Source organism: Tursiops truncatus, chromosome 17, assembly GCF_011762595.2.
Source record: "Tursiops truncatus isolate mTurTru1 chromosome 17, mTurTru1.mat.Y, whole genome shotgun sequence".
Taxonomy (NCBI): Eukaryota; Metazoa; Chordata; class Mammalia; order Artiodactyla; family Delphinidae; genus Tursiops; species Tursiops truncatus.
In genome coordinates, this window is record NC_047050.1 from 42,815,670 (window position 1) to 42,839,823 (window position 24,154).

Consider the following 24,154-nt stretch of genomic DNA (forward strand, 5'->3'; position numbering starts at 1 on the left):
ATTTCTAGGTCATTTGGGCTCTTTAAAAATAATTGCCTTCCCAGTATATTACCTAGTAATGTACGACTGGTGAAAATATATTAAAGAAGTGGGGTCTTGATTTTACCTATATGAAATGCAGCAGTGAAAAGAACACCCATCCTGGGAGGAGTTAGCAGATGGATAGAAAGATTGCCTATTCTAAGCATAGGTTACCTAGTCAGAAACCAGGAAATCTCAGAAAACAGAGCTATGGGTAATGAATTTTTTTAAAATCTGAGTTTCATTATTAGTATCAAGTTAGAAATCATTTCTTGATTCTAATTATCAAAGAATGCATTTTCATCATTGAAAGAAGCATTTTGGACAAGGTTAATTCCTCTGAATCTGAAACATTCATGAAAATCACTTTGTGGTAAGCTTAGCACTGCAGAAATGTGGAACCTTTAGGGAATGGAAATTTATGCAGACAGTCAAATTTAGGCAGTTTTTCACCAAGCTTTCGACATTGTAATCACAGATCTTTTGTCCTCACCTTGGATTTTTCAACTTGCCTAATATTTCACAATTGATCTTGCTTTAAATTGTTTGACATTAAGCATTTTTCAGGTAGAAATTGATATTAGTGAAATTAAATTTAAAGAGCTGGTTTAAAAATCAACATAATAAAAACACTATTAAGACATTTTTCAAAGAGAACAGTATATAAATTTCATCCAGTTTCTTGAAGGAAAACATCAGTGCTTTGATGATATGTCAACATTTCACATGGTTAGATCCAGTATATTCTGTCATGAGAAATCTAAAACTGGATAAAAACCTGACACTTTTATGATTAGAGATTATCGTATCTTAAATAATATTTATGGTTTGAGAAGGATATGCATCAGACTTTTGTACATTACTGGAAGAAAGTTCGTAAAAATAAGTCCCATGAAGCTTAATCTAAAAAATAAAGCATCTTGTCCACAGTTGTCAAAAGTGCAACAGTGTAGGATATTTAGCGGTAATGGCATCGCTGTGTGTATGTAAATAGAAGCACTATTTATTAGGGATTTTCAAGTTAGCAGACCTGGATTTAAGTCCTGGCTCCATCACCAACTAGCTGTTTGGCCATGAGAAACTGATTTCTACGCTGAGGCCTTAAGGAATGGGTAGGAGCTAACCAGTCTGAGGGGTGGCAGGTAGCCTTCGGTACAAAGGACTGGAGACAAGATTCACTCTCTTAAACCTTGGTCTGTTTATCCCATACAGGCATATTATCTTTAATTCAATCCCCGTGTATCTGTAATAATTATTTTCCACTATCTTTAATTAATGGTTTGCTTGATCATATGAAAATGAATGATGGGTAACTGTTGTTTTTTTCAAGGTAGCATTGGAAGGAGAGTAACTTAAGCTTAGTTTCCACAATAGTATTGAACTTTAGTAGAGTTCTCTTTCTATTTGTGGTGCACTGGACTGAAGCAAGAGATACAGCCTTTAAGCCCTGATCAGGGTATCCATTTCAGCTATTTATTTTTAATCTCAGCATGTATGTATTTGCCCACCCCCACTGCCCACTGCTGAAGCCTAAATAAACCCCTTTTCCCAGTAGGTCCTGACAAGAAACAGACAGCACACTCAGACTGGTTAACTGAGGAGAGTTTACTGTAAAGACTATTTACAAAAGTGTTGACAAGGTGAAGGGATAGGACAGTACCCTGAGGCTAGAAACCATGGGGAACCATCCCACTCTTAGTCCTGAAAGAGCCAGGTAATAGAGCCATTACCAAAACTAACCCAGAATGGGTGGTTGTAGCTGTATTTGGTGGAGGGACCAACAATGTGCAGAGACGTGGCTAAGAAGGAGCCAGGAGAAGATGAGTCCTTCCGCCACTCTCTTCACACCTTCTGATCTCCCTTGGGCACCTTCCACTGGCCGAACCAAAAGACAAGCCAAGGACAAAGCAGCTTGTTGATACAGTCAGGGGCAGAGAAGAGGATGGGGAGGGGTAGAAAGTGGATTTAGAGAGCAAACAAGATAGCCAGCAAGCACACGCTGTATATGGAATTTACAGTTTCTTACCTAGTGATGGGACCTAGGCGGAAAGATGAGAAATGGCTGGTGGGCCCAACTCTCAGGCTTTGGGCCACTCTACTAGGTTCCCTGAGTTTGGTATCAACCAGATGTCTTCTGATGGACCAGGACAACTTTCTACTTTGTTTCCACCTCTTACCCTCACCCCAAATGGCTAACTCCAGAAGTACGTGACTATCTAAAGTCACAAGTTACAGGCAATTATTGTGTTACACAGTAATAACTGTGAAGAGCTTGATATATATGTCCAGTTAACTTTATGACAAATTGTTTGATGATAATGCTAGGCTGTTTACCTGTGCCGAGTCTTTGGTGGTTTTGTCCATATTGCATGGTCACTTTCTCACAGTGTTAAAACGTGAGAGTAGATTGCTTACAAGGACTTTTTATCCCCACCCACAAAACGTTGGTTCATAGAAGGAAGGCATCCTGGAAAAAGAAGTGTGTGGCTCTTTCTTCATGTGATGAAAATGGAAACTCTGTTAGTTTTTTAGAGCGCAAAATAAAAAAAAATAAGATTTTCTCCTTCTCCCTAAAGATCCTGTAAGTCGCTGTCCACTCATATTTAGTGATCTTTGAGACAGTGGTCCACAGCTTTTTGTGTATGTGAGGAAGAGATGCTTTTTATTTACCAAACCTTCATTCTTGTGTGTATAGCCAGTGCAGGAATCAGAGGAAGAGCATTGTGATGGTAAAGTCCCTGGATCATTTCCTTTCTCCTCACTGGTTGAACTTTCTCCTACCAGACGGTCACTGTGGCCTCTAGATATTGTTTGCCTCCATTTGGCTACTTGGATATGTACTTTTAGATGTACCTAAATTTGCTGGGTACCATTTTTTTTAACCTTTTGACTTTCATAAACCATTCAGACAACAATCTTGACGTTTGGAACTGCTTTGCCACCTTGTTACAAGGTATTGACAGTAGTTCCCTGTGCTATACAGTAGGTCCTTGTTGCTTATCTATTTTAATTTTTTAAAATTTATTTATTTATTTATTTTTGGCTGTGTTGGGTCTTCGTTGTTGCACATGGGCTTTCTCTAGTTGTGGCAAGTGGGGGCTACTCTTCGTTGCGGTGAATGGGCTTCTCATCGCGGTGGCTTCTCTTGTTGCAGAGCTCTAGGGCTCTAGGCGCACGGACTTCAGTAGTTGCAGCACGCGGGCTCAGTAGTTGTGGCTCTCAGGCTCTAGAGCACAGGCTCAGTAGTTGTGGCGCACGGGCTTAGTTGCTCCAGCATGTGGGATCTTCCCGGACCAGGGCTCGAACCCATGTCCCCTAAATTGACAGGCGGATTCTTAACCACTGCGCCACCAGGGAAGCCCTGCTTATCTATTTTATATGTAGTAGTTTGTATCTACTAATCCCAAACTCTTAATTTATCCCTTCCCCAACCCATCCCCCGCTATCCCTCTTGGTAACTGTAAGTTTGTTTTCTATTTCTGTGAGTCTATTTCTGTTTTGTAAATAAGTTCATTTATATCATTTTTTTTTAGATTCCACATATAAGTGATATATGATTTGTCCTTGTCTGGCTGACTTACTTCACTTAATATGATAATCTCTAGCTACATCCATGTTGCTGCAAATGGCATTATTTCACTCATTTTTATGGCTGAGTAATATCCCATTGTGTATATATACTACATCTTCTTTATCCATTCATCTGTTGATGGAATTTTTTAAATAAAATAGAAACTATCAATGTGAAAAGGACAAATACTATATAATTCCACTTATATGAGATACCAAGACTAGTCAAATTTACAAAGACAAAAGTAGAATGGTGATTGCCAGGAGATGAGGGAGAGGAAAATTGTTTAATGGGTATGGACTTTCAGTTTGGGAAGATGAAAAAATTCTGAAGATGGACGATGATGTTAGTTGCACAACAATGTGAATGTACTTAATGCCACTGAACTGTACACTTGTAACTGGTTAAAACAGTGAATTTTAAGTTATGTGTATTTTACCACAATTTAAAAAATATTTTCAGTAACCTCCCCCCTGCCGTTTTATAGCTGTACGAGGTTACAACAGAGGTGTATTTCTTATTTGCAGTTAGAGTTAAAACATTCCCCAAAAAAGACAGATCTAAGGTGTAGAGAGAACATGGTGCATCGTCCCTTGTCTTCTCTCCTCCATGCGGTGCTCTCCCAGGATGGACAGGCCAATGTTTTTGCAGTAGGCAGTGGAGAGTTTAGGTGAACCAATGTTGAGAAACAGTGCCACACTGGGATGAATGACAATGTGATATTGTCAGATCCCTCTTGGGAGCTAAAGGTAATCACCAGCAACTGACATTAAACTAAGTAACCAGTACGGTACCCTGTTTGCCAACCAGGAAAAGAGGGATGAGATTTTTTTTTCTCTTATGGAGTGATAGACATTATGCTAAGCAGTTTCTATGTAGTACCTCCTTTAATACTCAAAAAGTAAGTCCAATTACTATACTTACTTTACAGATGAGAAAACAGATTTAGCTAGATGAAATAATTTGCCCATGATTACAGTGTAAGTGGAAGCAGTGCAAGCATTTTCATCTCGGTTTTCTTACCTCAATCATTCTTTTCTTAATCTCTACGCTATATTATAAAACTCTTATTACCACAGAGGGATACAGAGAAAAGCCCAAGGCTTTATCAATCAAGTCAGATCATTGTTGGATACCTGCAGAGCTATAGGGGTGACATCCAGGGGTGAATCTTTAAGGATTATGCCTGGGTCCCTGCAGTGCCTATGGATCAATCAAGATCTAAACTTACTAAAACACTCCTTGTTTAAAGGAGTTGATACCCTTCTATGGATCACCCAGGACAGTTAATAAGTCCCTTTGGCTAAAATGAAGGTATGGATATGTAAAACTCCTGCCATACTTTCTACTCTTTAGAATATTTCCTCTATTCTAAAAATTTGAATTTCCATTAGGAACTTATTGATATTTGAACTAACTACTGAATCTTGTGTTCTATGTATTACTATTTGAAAGGTTTTGCTCCTTGGAGCCATCTTTACTTTTCCATTTCTGATTATTACACATCGCATGAATTATGTTTTTCCTTTTGATATCTGGATCAGATCGAAGTCCATTGTACTTAATTAAGGAAATGATATAAATGTAGTTGCTATAAGTGTCCCTAGCAGGGTCATTGTTCTCATTTTTATGACTGTTTAGCTCTATCATAGTTAGATATTTTTAATCCTTATGTAAAAGGTAAACATGCATATGTACTTTTATAGTGTATAGTGATGATCGAATTAAGTTGAATATCAAAAACTATAAATTTACTGATTCAAAATATAAAGCATTTCATGTGCATATACCATATTAATTTTGTGTTTAACACATTTTAATTTTGATATAACTCCAATTTTTAAATAAAACTCTAACTTTTTAAATATAGATTAATCTAGTAACATTTTAGTCAGGATTTCAAGATGGAAAGAGTGCTGACCACTTGAATATATATGTTAGGAGTTACTGTATAGACCTAAAAATATCTTTTAACCATTGATTTGTACATTTAATTTAGGAAAAGTGAAAAATCAATTTGTTATAAATAAAGATTTTGACACGCACTTATTTGTGACATCTTAGCAACCTTTTTCAACATGTTACAGAATTTGCTACTCTCAAGAGAGAGAAAAGTAAATCTTGGAAAATCTCAAGAGTGCCAAAAATTGCAGTTGACAGAGAAATTCTTCAGATAAACACCTCAAATTTTGTACTTACTGTTTTAAAACTGATCTCAAAGTACTCTCACCTGGATTTTTAATATTTTGACTAACGCTATACCCTATTTTTAACAACTTCTTAAAGTATTATAAGGGAGAGATTTCATATGTGTAAAACACACGTACAGGGCTTCCCTGGTGGCTCAGTGGTTGAGAGTCCACCTGGCAATGCAGGGGACGCGGGTTCGTGTCCTGGTTCGGGAAGATCCCACATGCCGCGGAGCTGCTGGGCCCGTGAGCCATGGCCGCTGAGCCTGCACATCCGGAGCCTGTGCTCCGCAATGGGAGAGGCCACAACAGTGAGAGGCCCGTGTACCGCAAAAAAAAAAAAAAAAAAAAGTATCTCCTTTCTAAAACACACGTACAACTAATACAGTTTGGTCTTTCTGAATAAATATAAGTTTTAATTTTACCTTGCCAATGAGATCTTTTTTTAACTTTAATTTTTTTAATTGAAGTATAGTTGATTTACCATGTTGTGTTAGTTTCTGGTGTATAGCAAAGTGAGTCAGTTATAAAATGTGTGTGTGTATATATATATATATATATATATATATATACACACACATATATATACACACACACACATACACATACATACACACATGTTTTCATATTCTTTTCCAGTATAGGTTATTACAAGATATTGAATATAGCTCCCTGTGCTATACAGTAGGACCTTGTCGTTTATTTTAAATGAGATCTTTATTTGTAACTCCACAGATAAATTCCTAGAAAGCTATTTGGATTAGTATACCCATTTATAGAAGTTTTAAAAATATACCTAGCTGCATTTTCATGCATAACATTTCATCAGAAACATAGTGCCCCAGAGTTGTGTTTTCTTTGCATGCAGTGGAGTTTTTCTAACATTGCGGTAAATACCACCACATAACTATAAACACCTGGAAGTTAAATATTCAGTAAACCTAGCTTTCATTTTCACCAGCCTTTTTACAACCTCTTTCAAAACTCAGCTGAAGATTCACACTCTGCAAATCCCACATGATTCACCCTGTGCCATTCTGACTTCCTCTTGTATTTCCACTCTGGCAGCACTTCCAACTTGCCTATTCCTTGTTGGTTGTTCTGTTTTATAATGTTTGTAAACATCTACATATTTTATATCGCCAGTTAGACTGGGAATTCTTTGAAAACCAAGGATTTATTTCTTTAGTTTTTCTTGTCATAGTTCTCCCTAGGATACTATAAACCATTGTTTCTTCTCTAGGCTCCTCATGGATTTGGGAGCCAGGCTACCATAGCTGTAGAGCAAATTTCAGATTTGGAAAGAAGAGGGTGGAAGACGGTAAGGGGGAATAGGGCAGCACCTATTTAGTGATCCACAATTAGCAGAATGCACCTTGGCCCCTCCCAATCCCCAGGTCTCATGCTTCTACTAGCATTGAGGGGAGGCAGCTAGGCTGCATGTTTCCCATGCACACCAGCAGCCGCTATGTACAAATTTCTTCCCTCCTACAGATGCCTTCACTATTTATTTTAATTGACTTTTACTGGTATAAAATGGTGTTGGGAGGATGGACAAGTAAAGAGAGGACACATGTGGTGTAATTGTCCATGGAGCCTTGGTTCTTCTGGACATGGTCATAACTTTTATGGCACCTAATACAGTATGCAGTAGGTATTCAATACAGAGTATTGGCTAACTCATATGGGAATATGGATGTGGATGACCTGGAGAAGTAAAACAAAAGAAAGATTTATGGTGACACTGAAAATATTGGGTTTTTTGAACAGCAGAGTCATACTCTGAATTGTGTTGGTCTTAACTTACAGACAGCTTGTTCTCATATTAGTTTAAGTGAAATGTGGATGGAAGAAAATTGGGTTGGAGGTCAACATGGCCTGGGGTTTCAGGAATCCTTCAAAATTTTTCTGCTAATAACTCATAGAGAATAATCAGCAAGAACTTAATTTTTTTAATTAATTTATTTAATTTATTTATTTTTGGCTGCATTGGGTCTTCATTGCTGTGCACGGGCTTTCTCTAGCTGTGGCGAGTGGGGGCTACTCTTTGTTGTGGTACATGGGCTTCTCATTGCGGTGGCTTCTCTTGTTGCGGAGCACAGGCTGTAGGCACATGGGCTTCAGTAATTGTGGCTCGTGGACTCTAGAGTGCAGGCTCAGTAGTTGTGGCACACAGGCTTACTTGCTCTGTCACATGTGGGATCTTCCTGGACCAGGGCTCGAACCCGTGTCGCCTGCATTGGCAGGCAGATTCTTAACCACTGCACCACCAGGGAAGCCTCAGAACTTAATTTTTTAAAACGACTTGTTTATGTGAGCAAATATGGAAGATTTGATGAGAACATTGACTATAGGATTATGGGAGCTAGCTTTAAAAACCCCTATAGAAAGACATTTCATTTATATGATGTTGGGAAATTTAGGTTATTGAACTTATTTTATTAATTATCTCCCACAGCTCTGCAAGTGAATCTGGTTCTCAAAGCACTTGTGACCAACTTGTAACTCCAACAGCCCTGGCTGCCTGTACCAGAGTTGACTCCTGTTTTACGCCATGGTTTGTCCCATCTCTTGGCGTTTCCTTCCAGTTTGCTCACCTGGAGTTCCATTTTTGTCATCACCTTGATCAACTAGGCACAGGTACTCTATTTTAGCATCAGAATAACATTCACTTAATACTTACTGTTTTATCCCTGCACAAAACTCCTTCCCTACTGACCACCACTCACAAGGTGGAGGAAACTTTTAGAAGCAGCATTCATCTCCTCTAACAGTAAGCACCAGCAAAGTTATTCTGAAGTTGATTTCATATGATAGGTGTCCCCCTTACATTTGAACCATCTTATGGACCTGTTATATAGGGTACCAGTTATATTGAATTGCCATGATTTTGCACACTTCCTAATGAGAATTTTCAAGGAAGTTACAAAAATTGCAGGTTTTACTGTTACTCCAATTATGATCTTTTTGAAAGAAATACATCTGTTTTTTTCCTATCTTATGAGCCATTACATGAATGGCATATAGTTTCCAAAAGTACTTGATATTACCTTATCTCGAAAGTACAAAAACCTTCTACAAAAAATGGGCAAATTCTCCAATAATTTAAAAGACTAGCATTTTTACAAGTTTATAAGGTAGAAGAATAAGTTTTTCCACACACCAAAAGTGGCCTTTTATAAGTTTGCTCATGTTCATGAATAATTATTCCTAAAAGCCTGTACCAAACCTTTTCTACTTAATACATTTTGATTCTGGTATTAGGTTTTCAACCTACATGTAATGGAAAAACGAAAAAAATCAGATTAAAACTAAACACAGCTGCTGTTAAGCATCTTGCCTTTTCAGCAAAAATGGAGTTTAACCTGTATTTTCTAACTCTGTTTGGGTCATGTTTTTGGTTTTGAGATTTGATGGTAGATACAGAGCACTTCTATGAAATGCTTCTTAAATATTTACCTCCTCTTCATTTTATTTGTTGTCTTTTGTGATCAAATTTTTATCTGTGCATGTAACCTTTGTAAAGAGACCTGCTGATTGAACAAAACAGTTTTGTTTGCAAATATCAAATGGTAATTCAAATGTTATATTATCTTCAAGAGAATATTTGAATTTATTAACCAGCAAATATTGCATTCAGTAACCAAGAAATGAATAATTTAAATGTCATCTCTTTATTTCCATAAAGCGTTGGCTCATCTCAACTGCTGTTTTTCTTGTTTGTTTTCTCAACAGCTCCACCGCAATACCTACAGCCATTTATTTCTGATAAAAATGTGCCATCTGAACTAGAATACATGATTATTTCCTTCAAAGAACCACACATGTATCTTCGACAATGGAACAATAGTTCTGTCTGTCAGGAGATGCAGTTCTCAGCTCAAGCAGACTGTAAACTTCTAGAGTGCAGAAACGTTACAATGCAAAGCATGGTGAAACCCTTCAGCATCTTTGGACAGATTGCAGTTTCCAGCAATGCAGTAGAAAAGCTGATTGATTGCTCTATCAACGTTGACTCAATATTTGTAAACTTTGGGCAACATGTAGTTCATTCTCTAAACACTGCAATACAAGCTTGGCAACAGGTATGTATATTCTAGAACAGTTTACAGTTTGTCTGTGTGTGATCTTTTACTAGGCACTTTATGTTATCACTTCTAATAATAAATTAAGCACAAACAAAAATGTGAGAGAATGAAGAATTTGATGGGCACCATAATATTTGGGGCCTCCTCTGTTTTGGCAAAGTGATGCATGTTATTTTTAAAACCTTTGGAGAACATGGGTTCTCTACACATGCATCAGAGATGATGCCCACATTTTTGTGACTAATGTATGACATCTGTGTGGAAAGTAACACATTCCCAGAAATTTTTTCCAAGTATTATGGCTTTAGTTTGCCAAAGCTCAACTTGGTATGTATCACATTGTCGAAGCAGCCATTGCAGAAATGAAGAACCTGTGTGAGGCTTCCTGATATAAGCAGTTCATCTTTTCAAAGAGAAAAGGCAGTGAGAGGAAATTATGTGAACATAGTATAATTTAATTTTAGTCTTTCTCCCATTATCATTCTGCCATTTTGATGCACTAAAAAAGCACTCGATAATAGATTTTGTAACCAGCTAAAGACTCTTGATAATAATTTTTTACTTTTACCTTTTGTCAGAAATTATCCATATCGAAAAAGAGTTAGAATATACGTCTGTTTTGAATGACATATTTAAAATGGGGAACCTGCCCACATCCACTAACATGAAACTAATTTCACAGAATAGTTGGATAATATTGATAATATGCTCAGTGATTTAATAACAAATCACCTCTGCTTCCCTTACTGATTTTCAGTATAATATTGCATTTCAATAAAGCTTGTGTTATTTAAGCTGAGACATTTCCCCACATTTTGTATGTTACAGGTATTTGTGCAGACTAACTCCCCAAGAGAAATGGTCCTTCACTCCACCCTGACCTCATGTGGGGATGGGGCAGTGGTGGGGGGGAGGGGCTTGAGTTCTAGAATTTTTATGGGAATGAACTCTTTTCTTTATATGCATGAAGACCTATACAAGACTAAGGAATTAATTACCTAACATGGCACTACAATAGCAAAGGGAAAGAAGATAACACATCTGTTTCATATTTTAAAATTCTTTTTTAAGGGCATTCCATGGTTTTCTTGCTGCAGAGGACATGCGTAAAATAAGAGCTAGTGTGATCTAAATCTTTGCAGCTGGTTCGAATAGCGATGTGAAAAAAACCTCCGTGGCTCCAATTTCTGTTTTTTGTCATATTTTGAACAATGCATTTAATAAAAAACAAACCTAGAAAATATAAAAGAGTCATTGATAGAGCATTTAATCCCAGGATATTTTTGTCTTGGTATCAGGACCATTGTAAGAGGACTCATGTGTAGCAACTACTGCAAAATGGCCCTCAGAAATATCAGTTTCCTCCCAGGGTAAAAATATTCTCTTAGACACAGCTATACATATAAATAAAATACGGTGCATAAATATTTAAATGTTTTAAACCACATCAGAGTGTGAATGACTGACTGGCTAACACAGTGCCTTGAAGGAATATTCTGAGTTTTTTTAAAAATGGAATTGTATATTTGATTAAGTAGAGCCATATGTCACGTAGCATATCGCTGACAGGTACATTCTGTGAATAGTTGGTTCTGATTTATACAGGGATTTGGCAATGTTAACATGAGCCACAAGAGGATATACTTCTGTAATTGTTGCTATAATTTTCTTGTTTCCTCCCATGTCAAGCGTACTTGCCACCAAGTTTTAATGTGGTAGGCATCTCTAACCCTGTGTATTCTAAAGTAAATACAAAAATGCACTACTTTGAAATTACAGGACATTTGACATTGAAATGGGCTTATAGAGGGGTTATTAAGTTCATTGTTTCTAAGATGTTCTGAATGTGGTTTATCCCCTTTAGAGGGGAAACTTAGTTACCCAAGCTTGGATTTTATTATGTATATAATGCTCATATACAGTATAATTATTGCCAATGAAAAACGTGAACTTAACAAGCTGGATAAGCAATTTGAGTTTTCCACATACTTTTTATCGGGTTCGTATCCGAGACAAGTCATTTGTATCCAGTGTGGATGGACCAGACAGTTGAAGCATGAAACAATTTGGCCTTTCACCTTTAGGTCACAGTTCAAGATTAACAGAAGCCTTCATCAGTGTCTGATTTCTCTGGCTGTAGTTTTTTTTTTTTCTCTTTTGTAAATGATTAATGTTTTGTGAAACCAGATTAAGGACCCAAAATGCCACTTGCAGTTTGCTTTATATTTCCATGTCACATTCCCACATTTGGACCAAATAGGATTTAAAGGAGATTTTTATTTAAAAATCAAGGTTGTGCTCATGTATCTTATCTTACACCATAATGATATCTCTCTTTAATTGCCTGTATAACAGTCCAGCACAAATCTTAAATGTAAATAAGCCATCTCTTAATTACGAAAGCATTCTGAGGTTGCGCTTTTATATGATGTCACATACAATATGCACAAATTTTTTTTATAATATACTAGAATTTAAACATTCCAAGAAACGCTTAAACTTATTACAGTTTTAATGAACTCCACAGATGAAGGAGCAGTAGAGAAACAGTTCCCTGAGGACTTTGAGTATTCTTTAGAAAAATGTAAACAAGCCCCTTGTGTTCTTTCATTTACGTTTTTTCCTAAAACCCTCATCATTTATTAAAGGTCAGTTTTTAGAGATGAGGAAAGTAATATGATTTTTTTCTACCCAAGCCCCATCTGGTAACTTAACCTCTGTGTAACCAGGAGATTGATCCCAATTCATTATGAAAATTGAATTTCAGTCTCAGTATGTCTATCTAAGTGGGAGTTGGAATCATATCCCTTTCTTCATGTTTGTACTGTTGGACCTAACGGAGAGAAAAATGTTTACAAGGAGAGCAGTTTATGTTGATTATATAACGCTAAATGGAAAAATCTCATCAAAACTAATTGTACGCTGTGACTCCAGTTTAATTAAAGGTTTACAAACCTTTAAATATATAAGATATATAAGATAGGATTAGATCGGATAGACTAGAATAGGAACAGGCAGGACACTCAGAAGTGAAAAATTGCTGGAAAAAAAAATTCTCCAAAATGTTCACAGCAGTTATCCCTGAGTATAAAATTAGAGACTTTGTTTTTAAAAATAAGTACTTTCTGTATTTTCTAATTTTTATACTGGGAACATATATTACACTTGTAATTTTAAAAGTTAAATTTACTCATGTTTGTTTCATAAGTGTTTATTGAGTACTTATGTGTCAGGCATTATGCTGACTACAGGAGCAAAAGTTGTAACTAACAAAGACCTGGTTCCTGCCCTTATGCAGCATAGAGTCTAATGATGGAGACAACAATGACCCATAATCATGCAAATAGTTACTCAGTCCCAATAGGGATCAGTGCTTTTAAGGCAAAATACATAGTGTTGTGTGAGCATAAAATAGAGGGACCTAAGGTGATCTGGGAGGATCCCAGGAGGCTACTTTACTCTGAGGGCATGACCTGAAAACAGGAACCTGAAAGCTGAGTTGGAAGAAATTAGTCAAGCAAGGAGGAAAAGAGGTCCAAGCAGAAGAAAGGCACTGAGGCAGGAAGGAATTTGATGTGTTGGATGAATTGAAAGGAGGCCAGTGCAGCGTTGGAGCGGCTGAAAAGGGCTGGTGGAGCTGGGGTCTAGCAGGCAAACGGAGAGTGGTTCAAGATGCAGCAGGGGCCAGATCAGGCAGGATGCCTAAAACCCACGGGCCGTCCAGTTTTGAAATCATAGCTCATGATTAAAAGCCACAGCAAAAAGTAATATGGTAGGCGGCAGATAATTACTGGTTATAACTGCTTCAGTCTCACTTAGCCAGAGACTCCTTTTATGATTCCTGTGGTTGTCAGGCAAGGTTCCACTCCATGAGAATAGAGAGGTTTGGTGAGAATAGATGGATGATAGAGCGAACGCTTTAGGAGACCCTCAAGGGTATCTAGAAGAATGAGGTATTTCAGGGCCTCTTCACCAACTGCAGCTGTAGAGCTCTGCCTGCCCACTTTAGGGGCCTTCTGGATGATTAGGAAGGGATTGTACCTCCCAAGAAAATGTTCTCATGAGGTTCTAGATCAGGTCTTGGTCCAGGCTGGATTCCAGGTGTGTTCATCCATAGACTCCTTGGCTTCAGGCCATGTAGTCACTTAAATTTCTATGCTCATGAGTGGTATATCCCTTTTTACTCTCCCTCCCCTCAGTAAAATGGCAAATGACAGAGTGTGGCATTGTGACATTATTTAGATCCACAACCAGGAAATAGAAGCCAACTGGAGAAGCATCAGTTACATATTACCTCCTATTGTCTGCAGATTCAGTGGCTAGTTAAGATATTTTTCTTGCATTCTCAAGTTAACCATTTATTTAGCTATTCTTTTCATTTACCAAAGGTATGTTTATTATTTTTTAAGCCATAAGCTAACCAAAGTGATAAAAGAGTAAGCACAGAAATGCTCTATCACATTGCCAGTGCTTCGATATAACAGCAACCAGTGGAGATACCATTAAGTTGAGAAGGAGGTACCAACACAGGAACGTATTACTAATTTGCTGAACCTTAGTAGATTAATGGAAGACATTTGCTGATTGATTATTAGCTGAAACAGACACCAACAACTGTTTTTCAACTAACGTTTTTTGTCTTGAAAACTGCAGCTTGGCTTATACTGACTCTGAAGTTGATCTGTTTCGTGTGTTCAGCCTCTTAACAATAGCGGGAAAGTTATGGTTTTATTTACATCTCTCCCTGAGCAGATTTACACACACATATCCACCCTCCCCCTCAAGGGAACTGGGGATGTATTACCTAAATGATCCTTACTTTCTGTAGGGTACAAACTGTGGCTTTGGTAATTGGTCTTGATTGTCAAGTTGAGAAGGCCAGGAACATGGTAATTCTAGCCTGTGGTACTCTGCTCAAAAACGTGCGCTACCCAGTACAGCATTCTTTGTAGCATGTTAATTCATTTAAAAATGTTAAAAGTTTGAAGGATCTCATTGTTCTTTTACTCTTCTGTGTGTATGATTTATTTTGCAGGAATATAAATCAAAACATATTCTTGGAACATTTAAGATCTCTTTAAGGTATTTTTTGTGCTTATCCTGGAAGTATAGAATACTTTGTATACCAGAGCTAATGACAACAGATCTTTTAGTATTTCTGTGTTGTAACAATCGCCACTGGGCAGACAGCTGCCAAACATCTTGCAATTAATCTGATGCACATTGGCTTTCGTATTCTTTTTCTTTCAGAATAAATGCCCTGAGGTAGAGGAGTTGGTCTTCAGCCATTTTGTGATCTGTAATGACACACAGGAGACACTGCGGTTTGGCCAGGTGGATACTGATGAAAATATTCTGCTGGCCAGTCTCCATAGTCACCAGTACAGCTGGCGCTCTCACAAATCCCCACAGGTATTTGAGAAACAGCCTTACAAACACAGCAGTTTTTAAGGTTGCGGATTCATTTCTTCTGCATTTGTGTGCCTGTGTCTAGTTATTTCCCTTTTTAAGTCTCCCACGGGGTCGCACAGTATGGCTACATCTGACAGAAACCCAGAAATGTTTAGAGGAGGGAGCACAGTGTACCCATGCTCCTCTTGGAGTGGACGTTCTCTTGTTCAGCATAGGTGCTCTTGAGGGAGCCTGGTGTGGTGATTATGAGGTTGAACTGTAGAGCCAGAGTACGTCAGCTTGGATCCTGGCTCTGAATTACCTCGCTTTGCTTTCATACTTCAGTTTTCTCATGTGTAAATTGGGGATAATAATAGTACCTGTTTCATAGGGTCATGAGAACTAAATAAGTTAATATGTGCAAGGCACTAAAATAGTGCTTGATATACTATAAACATTGTATGTTGGGTATTATTTTTCACTTGTTTATTCAGATTCTTACTGTGTATATAGTCCGTGGCAGTCATGTCTTAGGCACTGGGAATTCAAAGGCAGAGAAGTCTTAGTCCTTGCCCTCCAATGACAGCTCACCGTCTGTGACAAAATGAGCACGATGACAGACTATGCCCAAGGGAGCACTGAGAAAAGACATACCAAAGGATGTCTGTTTTCCAAGTAGTATAATTCCATTTTCCTGTCACTTTAGATGGGAATAATTAGAGGGATGTGCCCTGCAGGGATAGCTGAGGATGAATTAAATACAAAGATGATGTCTTAAATGAGTAAAAGAAATCCTAGGAAGTACTCTCAAGAATAATGTATTTCTAAAACTCTGGGTAATAAGGAAACTACTGTCTGCTTATGATTAAAAGAAAGTCATTAGAGAGTTTTCCCATCTCGTCTATAGACCAGCTTTAGAATATGTTACACCCTCAGCTATTTTCTTTTTTTCAGTAGCTCGATTCTGATTTCTTACTTGCTTTTTCGTCATATTGCCACACTATTAGTATAAAATTTGGAAAAGGAGATATAGTGCAGTTCTTCTTAAGTCTGTTTAATTCTGGTTATTCTAACAGGACATTAAGACATCATATCTCCTTTTCTAATAAACGTTCTTACAAAACTGTCTCATATGATATGATATTGCACTTGTATTTTTAGAATGAATGACATTCCCTTCTTTTCTTTTTTTTTTTTTTATTTTATTTTATTTATTTATTTGTGGCTGCATTGGGTCTTCTTTGCTGCGCGTGGGCTTTCTCTAGTTGTGGCGAACGGGGACTACTCTTCATTGCAGTGCAGGGGCTTCTCACTGCTGTGGCTTCTCTTGTTGTGGAGCACGGGCTCTAGGCACGTGGGCTTCAGTAGTTGTAGCACATGAGCTCAGTAGTTGTGGCTCGCGGGCTCTAGAGCACAGGCCTCAGTAGTTGTGGCACACGGGCTTAGTTGCTCCGCAGCATGTGAGATCTTCCCGGACCAGGGCTCGGACCCGTGTCCCCTGCATTGGCAGGCGGATTCTTAACCACTGCGCCACCAGGAAAGCCCGTGCCCTTATTTTCTAATCCTCCTTTTGAGAAATGTCTGTGTAAGCGAGTTTTTAAGTCGTTTGGTTGTTTACCCCTTGTAACATCATTAAAAGACAATTGGTTGGTTGGTTGGTTCGTTTCAAAAATAAGTAATTTTTTTTCTTATTAATTGCAAAAGTAAGAACGTAGAGCAGATATATAAACCAAAAAAGGAAAACGAAAAAGACCACCTATAATTCCAACCACCCAGAGGCAATCCATGTTGTACAGCCTTTTAGAGCTTCGAAAGGCTTCTATGATCATTGCATTCCCAGAAATGAACTAGTAGTGATGGGAAAGAAACCTCTGAGAAGGTGCAGTAATGTGTGATCGTATACTGTACCTGTAGCCACTTCACCCATTCATACACACACGCTGCAGGCCTTAGCCAATAAAAAGCAAAGCAGAGGAAGCTTACCTCCCTTCAAAGTCATTTTAAGCTGCGTAGACTACCATGGCCCTCAGTGACCCTCAAGATTCCCTGGAGACTGGAGCCAGGATGGGAAAGGTGATCGTAAGAACAGAAGGCTCAGGGGTGTGGAGTAACAGTAGTCTTCATGTTATGGATGTACGGTTTCTAGATGGGAAGGACATAAACAGGAAAAAAGAATGGCTAACCACTGCCACACTATACCTTTCATATTTATACTCTTCTGCACTTGGGTCTTTTTGTATTTATTACTAGTCTTGTTTTCATAATATCCCTGTGTGATTTGTATTTTTTGTTACGCATATTTTATAGGTAAGGAGACAGAAATGTTAAGCTAAGATGGTGGTAGAGATGGATCTGAATCCCATGTCTTTTCACTCTCAATATAGTGTTATTTCCACAACATTGTCAAACTCTCCTAGGTTTTGGCAGCATGATTCGTCTGTTAGAAGAGCCAAATGGTGAGGTTTTAAGAGAAGGGCTGAGAAAATCACTGGTATAATACTCTACATTTAAAGCTAGACTAATATGGGATTCTTGGTACAAGTATGAACCCTTGCAAAGCTTTAAGGACCAAAAACAGTAAGAACCTTTTAATGACAAACTGGAAACATAAGACAGGTATCTATTAAACTTTGTTTCCCTCTTTTTAATTTGTAACTGCATCCTCTGGATACAAATTTTAAGATGAGCTACAGTCATTATAATCTTTAGACTAAAACTTAGATTGTATTTGTAAAAGGTGTCTCTTTACTACAGCTACCTATGCTACGTAAAGAAGTGTGTTTTAGGACCCTCTGAAGCCAGAGAGGTCTTAATGGGCCCAGAGGGTCTTCATGGAATTCCATACACACACAATTGCACATTCTGCTGTGTTCTAATGAGAGGTTACATCTGAGGATCAGAAAAGCTAACCACTTAGCTTCAAACTGCACCTGGAGGTAGTCATAGACTCACAAGTGAGCAAACTGTTCCTTTTTCCAGACTCCAAGTCATATCCTGCACTGCCCAGCAGCTTGGTTTTAGGAACATTTGTGTCTGCATGTTTATGCTACCTTGGGTGTTAGTCAATTCATAGTCTCAGGGAGGATTTCTAAAGTTCAGAGAACTTAACTCTGCTAAACAATGTAGCTTATATTGCAGAGATCAAGAAAGTGGCAATGACACCTGGAAAGGTTTCAAAGAGGTCAACATGTCTTAGAACCACACAGGAGGTTGCTATCAACAGTAAGTCCCAACAGGATGGAAAAAAATATAGACACAACCAATTCCAGAAATCCAAAGCTGAAAACCCTTTTAGAATTGAAATGTTATAAACTCTCCTTATAGTTTCTAACACATGCTCTGAGGCAGAATCACTTAAAATGCTGGATATCCCACAACAGTTGCTTGCCTAAGCAAACAAAGGAAGAACAAAACTTTTTCCTAGGGAATAATTGAACATATTCAGCTGCACAGTCATATATGCCACCACAGAGGGCCCTTAAATATTCCAATTCAGTAGACTTCAGATCAGGTTGGACGAGAACAGTAACCAGTCCTTTACTGAGAAGTGCTTCACATTATATGAAGTTGAATCTAAGGACTGGATATGTGAGTTTATGGAATCTTTCCCCAGAATATGGGCAGTATATGCAGCTCAGAGTCAAGGGAAGCTTTGTTTAATTTAGCCAAACTGACTTTAGTGGCGCTTCCATCATAGTAGGACTTGTGTGTAGGCTGTTCAAGTTAACTTCCTTTTCTGCTTAAGAGAGAGCACTGTTAGGTAATTAAACTGCTTGCAAAAGGAATGCCTCTATCTTGTATGTAAGGAATTACATTTGCTTTTACCCTCAAAACATGCCCAATTTAGGGCTTCCCTGGTGGTGCAGTGGTTGAGAGTCCGCCTGCCTGCCAATGCAGGGGACACGGGTTTGTACCTGGTCCGGGAAGATCCCACATGCTGCGGAGCGGCTGGGCCCGTGAGCCATGGCCGCTGGGCCTGCGCGTCCGGAGCCTGTGCTCCGCAACGGGAGAGGCCCGCGTACCGCAAAAAAAAAACATGCCCAATTTATAGATTATGCTTTTTTTTTTTTTTTTTAGAATTCTTACTACGAGTGACAGAATTTTAGTAATCAAACCATCAGTCAAGGGCTTCCCTGGTGGCGCAGTGGTTTAGAGTCCACCTGCCGATGCAGGGGACACGGGTTCGTGCCCCGGTCCGGGAAGATCCCACATGCCGCGGAGCGGCTGCGCCCGTGAGTCATGACCGCTGAGCCTGCGCCTCCGGAGCCTGTGCTCCGCAGCGGGAGAGGCCACAACAGTGAGAGGCCCGCATACCATTAAAAAAAAAAAAAAAAAAAAACCATCAGTCAAGGTGAAAATGAGCTCTAGGCAGAGCTATAGAAAATAACAAAATATTGCTCCAAAATGGATATAGTAGGAAGTTTTATAAGCTTGTGAAAATGGCAGATATTTAAAAATGAGAAATGCAACAAGGTAAGAATCAATTTGGAAGAGCAGCAGAGCATCTGGGAAATACTCATCAAAGTAATCAGATTTAGGGAAGAAAATGTAAATCAGTTGTTAGTTTCATCAGGCAGAGATGGGCCAACTTTTTTATGTAGGGCCAGACAGTGAATATTTTAGGCTTTCAGGGCCTTAGAGCCTCTCTCAGAGCTATTCAACTCTGTACAAAAGCAATGATAACAAATGAGTTTGACTATGTGCCATAAAATTTTAAAATAAATTTTAAAATTTATTTTAAATGAGTGTGACATAAATTTTAAAAATTTTAAATAAAATTCTATTTATAGACAACGAAATTTGAAGTTCAATAATTTTCACACATCACAAACTAGTATGCTTTTTTTGACCTTTTTCAACCATCTGAAAATGTAAAAAACACTCTTAGCTCACAGGCTATACAAAAATAGGTGGTGCACCACATTTGGCCCAGAAGCCATGCCTGATTTGCCAACCCCTGCTCTCAGGTCTCTCAGTGGACAAAATTCAGGAGACTAAAGGTTTGATATAAAATTGTCTTTGTTCTGATCTAAATGGGATTCCCATCACTTGAAAACTTGGTAGCATTTTTCAGAAATTATGAAATGACAGGTAATAGTTTAAATCTAACACTTGTAAAATCAACCTGTGCTTACCACATAACAGTAAAATATTTGTATTGTTCTTGTTCTCAGCCCATATAGACAGGAAGTTCCACAGTTCTCTATTTTTGGATGTAAAAATATTTAAAAGTGAGATCTGATCATTTTTCCTCCTGCCTAAAGGAAAGGTGATGGTTTTTTGAGTATCTACCTATGTTAGGGAAATTCCAGCCGTTGTCAATTTTATTGGCTAGACTGTCATTTCTCACTCAGTCACCACTCTTTCCATATCCATTTATATAGTGCATGTGCACACATATACCTAGAGAATGAGCACATTTCTTGTTGCCACAGTCACAAGTTAAAAAATTTTAAAAGTAGACTTAGGGACGCAGGTAAATATCCTGTGTTGGCAAAACTGTTCAAACTGATAAATTTGTCAAGTGTTCGCCCCTGCTATTATATTATATGGCACACAGCATATCAGAGTTTGCTTAGAAAGGGCAATGAAAAGGCACTCTTACACACTGAAGGTGCAGGTGGAATTGATACTTCCTTTCTGAAAAGCAATTTGATAAGAAGCATTATAGCTATTAAAATGGTCATAGCCTTTGACCCAGTAAATCTCCTACTAGTAATCTACTCTCAGGAAACAATCCAAATTAGAGCAAAGGTTTATACACAAAAATGTTTATTATAATTTGACTTATACCATCAAAAAATCAAAATGTTCACTTTTAAAGAAATAGGTACGTAAAATCTGGCGTATCTATGAGATGAACTTTTATGGGACCTTTAAATTTTTACATAGGAAGGTGAAGTGCTACCATATCATATCAGTCCGAAAAGCAGAACATAAAATTCTACACATACAATATGATCTTAACAATATAAGGAAAAATGCATAGAAAAATACTGGAAAATATGTCAAAATACTGGAAGGTATGTCAGAATGTTAACCAGTGGTTGCCTCTGAATGGTGTATTTTTTTTAAGGTGGTATTTTTCCAATGTATTACATTTTTATATACTTCTCAACTTTTTAAAATAAAGGATATAGATTATTAAATCAGACAGAAGTTAAGTAAAAACCCTGAAAATATTTATATATAGACTAAAAGACAGGAATTTCAAATGCTAATTAGAACAGTGGCAAGTGTAATGACATTGTTGGCCAAAAAGTTCGTTCAGGTTTTCGTAGCATGCCATGGAAAACCCCAAACGAACTTTCTGGCCAACCCAATATGTCAAGAATGGTTATTTTTAATGCTTCTCTTATGAACTATTGCAATAGTTTTTATCAATTATTCTCTTAGTTACATCTTTGCCCCACTTCAATCTACCTTGCAGACTACAGCTCATTTTCCTAAATGTTTTGATACTTTCCTGTCCAAAAATATTTACAGCCTCCATCATCATCTATTAAATATACCCAAACTATCTGGCATCCAAGGCCTGCCTCAGTCTACTCACAAGCCCTCCTCTCTGCCATTATTTCTTTCTAGCTGCTTGTTTGGTCTCCTTCCCTCCCATTCATTTTTAATCAATAAATGATCATTTCTTGTGACCTATTGTGTGTAATTAAATATGTACATTTTTCTAAGAAACTTACTGTCTGATGAGGGAGTCAGAAAAGTAAACAAATTATTATAGACATGATCTATATCTATGAGGATATTGTGGCATCCAGACAGGGAGAAATGATGGGTAACTGAATTAAAACACTAGCCATAGGGAAGAAGAGCAAGAGACCAGGAAATACAATCAACTGCATCTGGATATGGACATGGTCTTAATGAGAACTCAAAGAAAATGTTTCCTAGCATGAGGAGGGGAATCTGCCAAGGCTTCCTAGTGGAAGGCATGTTTGTACTGAATTTTCATGTCTAAATAAGTGTTAGGTCAGGGAAAGGCAGTGGGGAAGCGGTTCCAGGTAAAGGAAACAACATGTGTGAAAGCCACAGAGGCATGAAACAACATGGCATGGTAGGACTTGACTAATTTGGCTACAGTGTAGAGTACATGTGTGGAATTGCAAGACAGTAAAGTAGATGAAGGCCATGAGGGCCCTTGTATGCTGTGCACATGAGGCAGAACCAGGGAGACAGACAGGCAGGCAGCATGCCGTGTTCAAGGGAATTCAGGTTTTGTTCAGAATAAACTCAGGCATAAATTTGCATGCCATGCTGAAGAGATGTGTGCTAGGAAACTGGCTCTTTGGTGGTGATGGGAATACCCTGATTTGCAGGGTTGGCCGATTATCATGGTGAAAGTACTCCTACCATCGCTGATTTCAAGCTACCAATGATTTAACAACCAGCTCACAAGATTCCTGAATATTTAGCAATACTTTTTCACAAACAAGTATGAGCCAGCTCCAACACACCACTGTTTGGAGGAGTTATGTTCTGAAGAGCCTGGCTGTCCATTTTGAGGAGATACAACTAAATGTGATGGGCAGCTTTTGGCTACTGAAGGATTTTAAGTAGAGTCGTCACAGGATCACAGTTGCATTTTGGAAAGATCGCCATCGTGTAGTTGAGAAGACAGTCTAGAGGAGGCTGAGAATACATGCAGAGGGTTGTATGGGCACCACTGTATAGCCCAGGAGTGGGAGAGATTATGGTACCTGAGCCAAGACAGAGTAGAAGTCAGAGATTGGTGAAAATGCCTAACAGACTGATCTTTCTGTGAATAACAGCTATAAATTGTGAGCAAAACACAAAGCAACTACCTCTGGAGACGAACAAAGGCAGGCAGATTTTGGAGGTGAATAGAATCCTCAAGCAAGTAATCTGCACAGAACGATTTACCCATTTTTTGTTGGCTTTGCTCTGAGGGCAACCACAGTTGTAGCAGTGCAGAGGTGGCCCACTGTGTTTCTGGCCCAAGGTACCAGGTGAAAGAGCTCAGGCAACCAAGGCTGCTAGACAGTGAGGAGAAAATCTTGGAAAATGGAAAGCCAGAGAATGGGAAAATAATATGTTGAAATTTGGCCCACCTGTCTGCTTACTGCTGAACCACACATGCATGGGGCAGACTGAAAGCAGATTGTACCCAAGGCTTAAAGAACTGAATTAATCTGCACTGCCACTCACCCAGGTGTAAGAGTTTTAGTTTGACTCTAAACAAATTAATTACCTGTTAAAAATATTAACACTCTGGAGGACTTATAAGAGAGTCCAGAGTGTCCACAACATAGCATCATTTACAGTGTCCACAATATGACCCCAAATTACTTGACAGATCTCAAGAATCTCAAAAAAAAACAAAGTTACTCAATTTCAAGGGAAAGATAATTAACAGATTCCAACACCAATGTGACCCAGAGGTTGGAATTATCAGGCATATATTGTACTTTAAAGCAACTATGGCAAGAGTAAAGGAATTTTACAGATATAATTAATTTCTAAATTAGTTGATTTTTTAAACATTTTTTCAATTGAAGTATAGTTGATTTACAATATAGTATTAGTTTCAGGTATACAACATAGTAATTCAAATTTTTTTATAGATTATACTCCATTTAAAGTTATTATAAAATATTAACTATATTCCCTGTGCTGTACAATATATCCTTGTTGTTTATTTATTTTATACACAGTAGTTTGTACTTCTTAATCCCCTACCCCTATCTTGCCCCTTCCCCCTTCTCTTCTCCCACTGGTAACCACTATTTCTCTATATCTGTTAGTTGTCTTTTAGTTAATCAAAACAGAGGTGATTCTAGGTGGGCTAATTTAATCAGGTAAAACTACTAAAAGAGAGACCGGACCCTTTTGTGAGGAGAGAGAGGGATACATACATTCCTCCT

General features: G+C 38.1%; 1 protein-coding gene across 4 annotated transcripts in view; it reads left to right on the plus strand.

Moving 5' to 3' along the window:
- Positions 1-24,154, plus strand: part of VPS13B (vacuolar protein sorting 13 homolog B) — a 797,029-nt gene that overhangs the window by 691,729 nt on the left and 81,146 nt on the right. For all 4 annotated transcript variants that reach the window (XM_033843006.2, XM_073794625.1, XM_073794626.1 and 1 more), the window contains 3 exons: positions 8,240-8,421; positions 9,517-9,866; positions 15,120-15,281. In XM_033843006.2, coding sequence (XP_033698897.1) covers positions 8,240-8,421; positions 9,517-9,866; positions 15,120-15,281 — 694 coding nt within the window. The remainder of the gene's footprint in view (positions 1-8,239; positions 8,422-9,516; positions 9,867-15,119; positions 15,282-24,154) is intronic.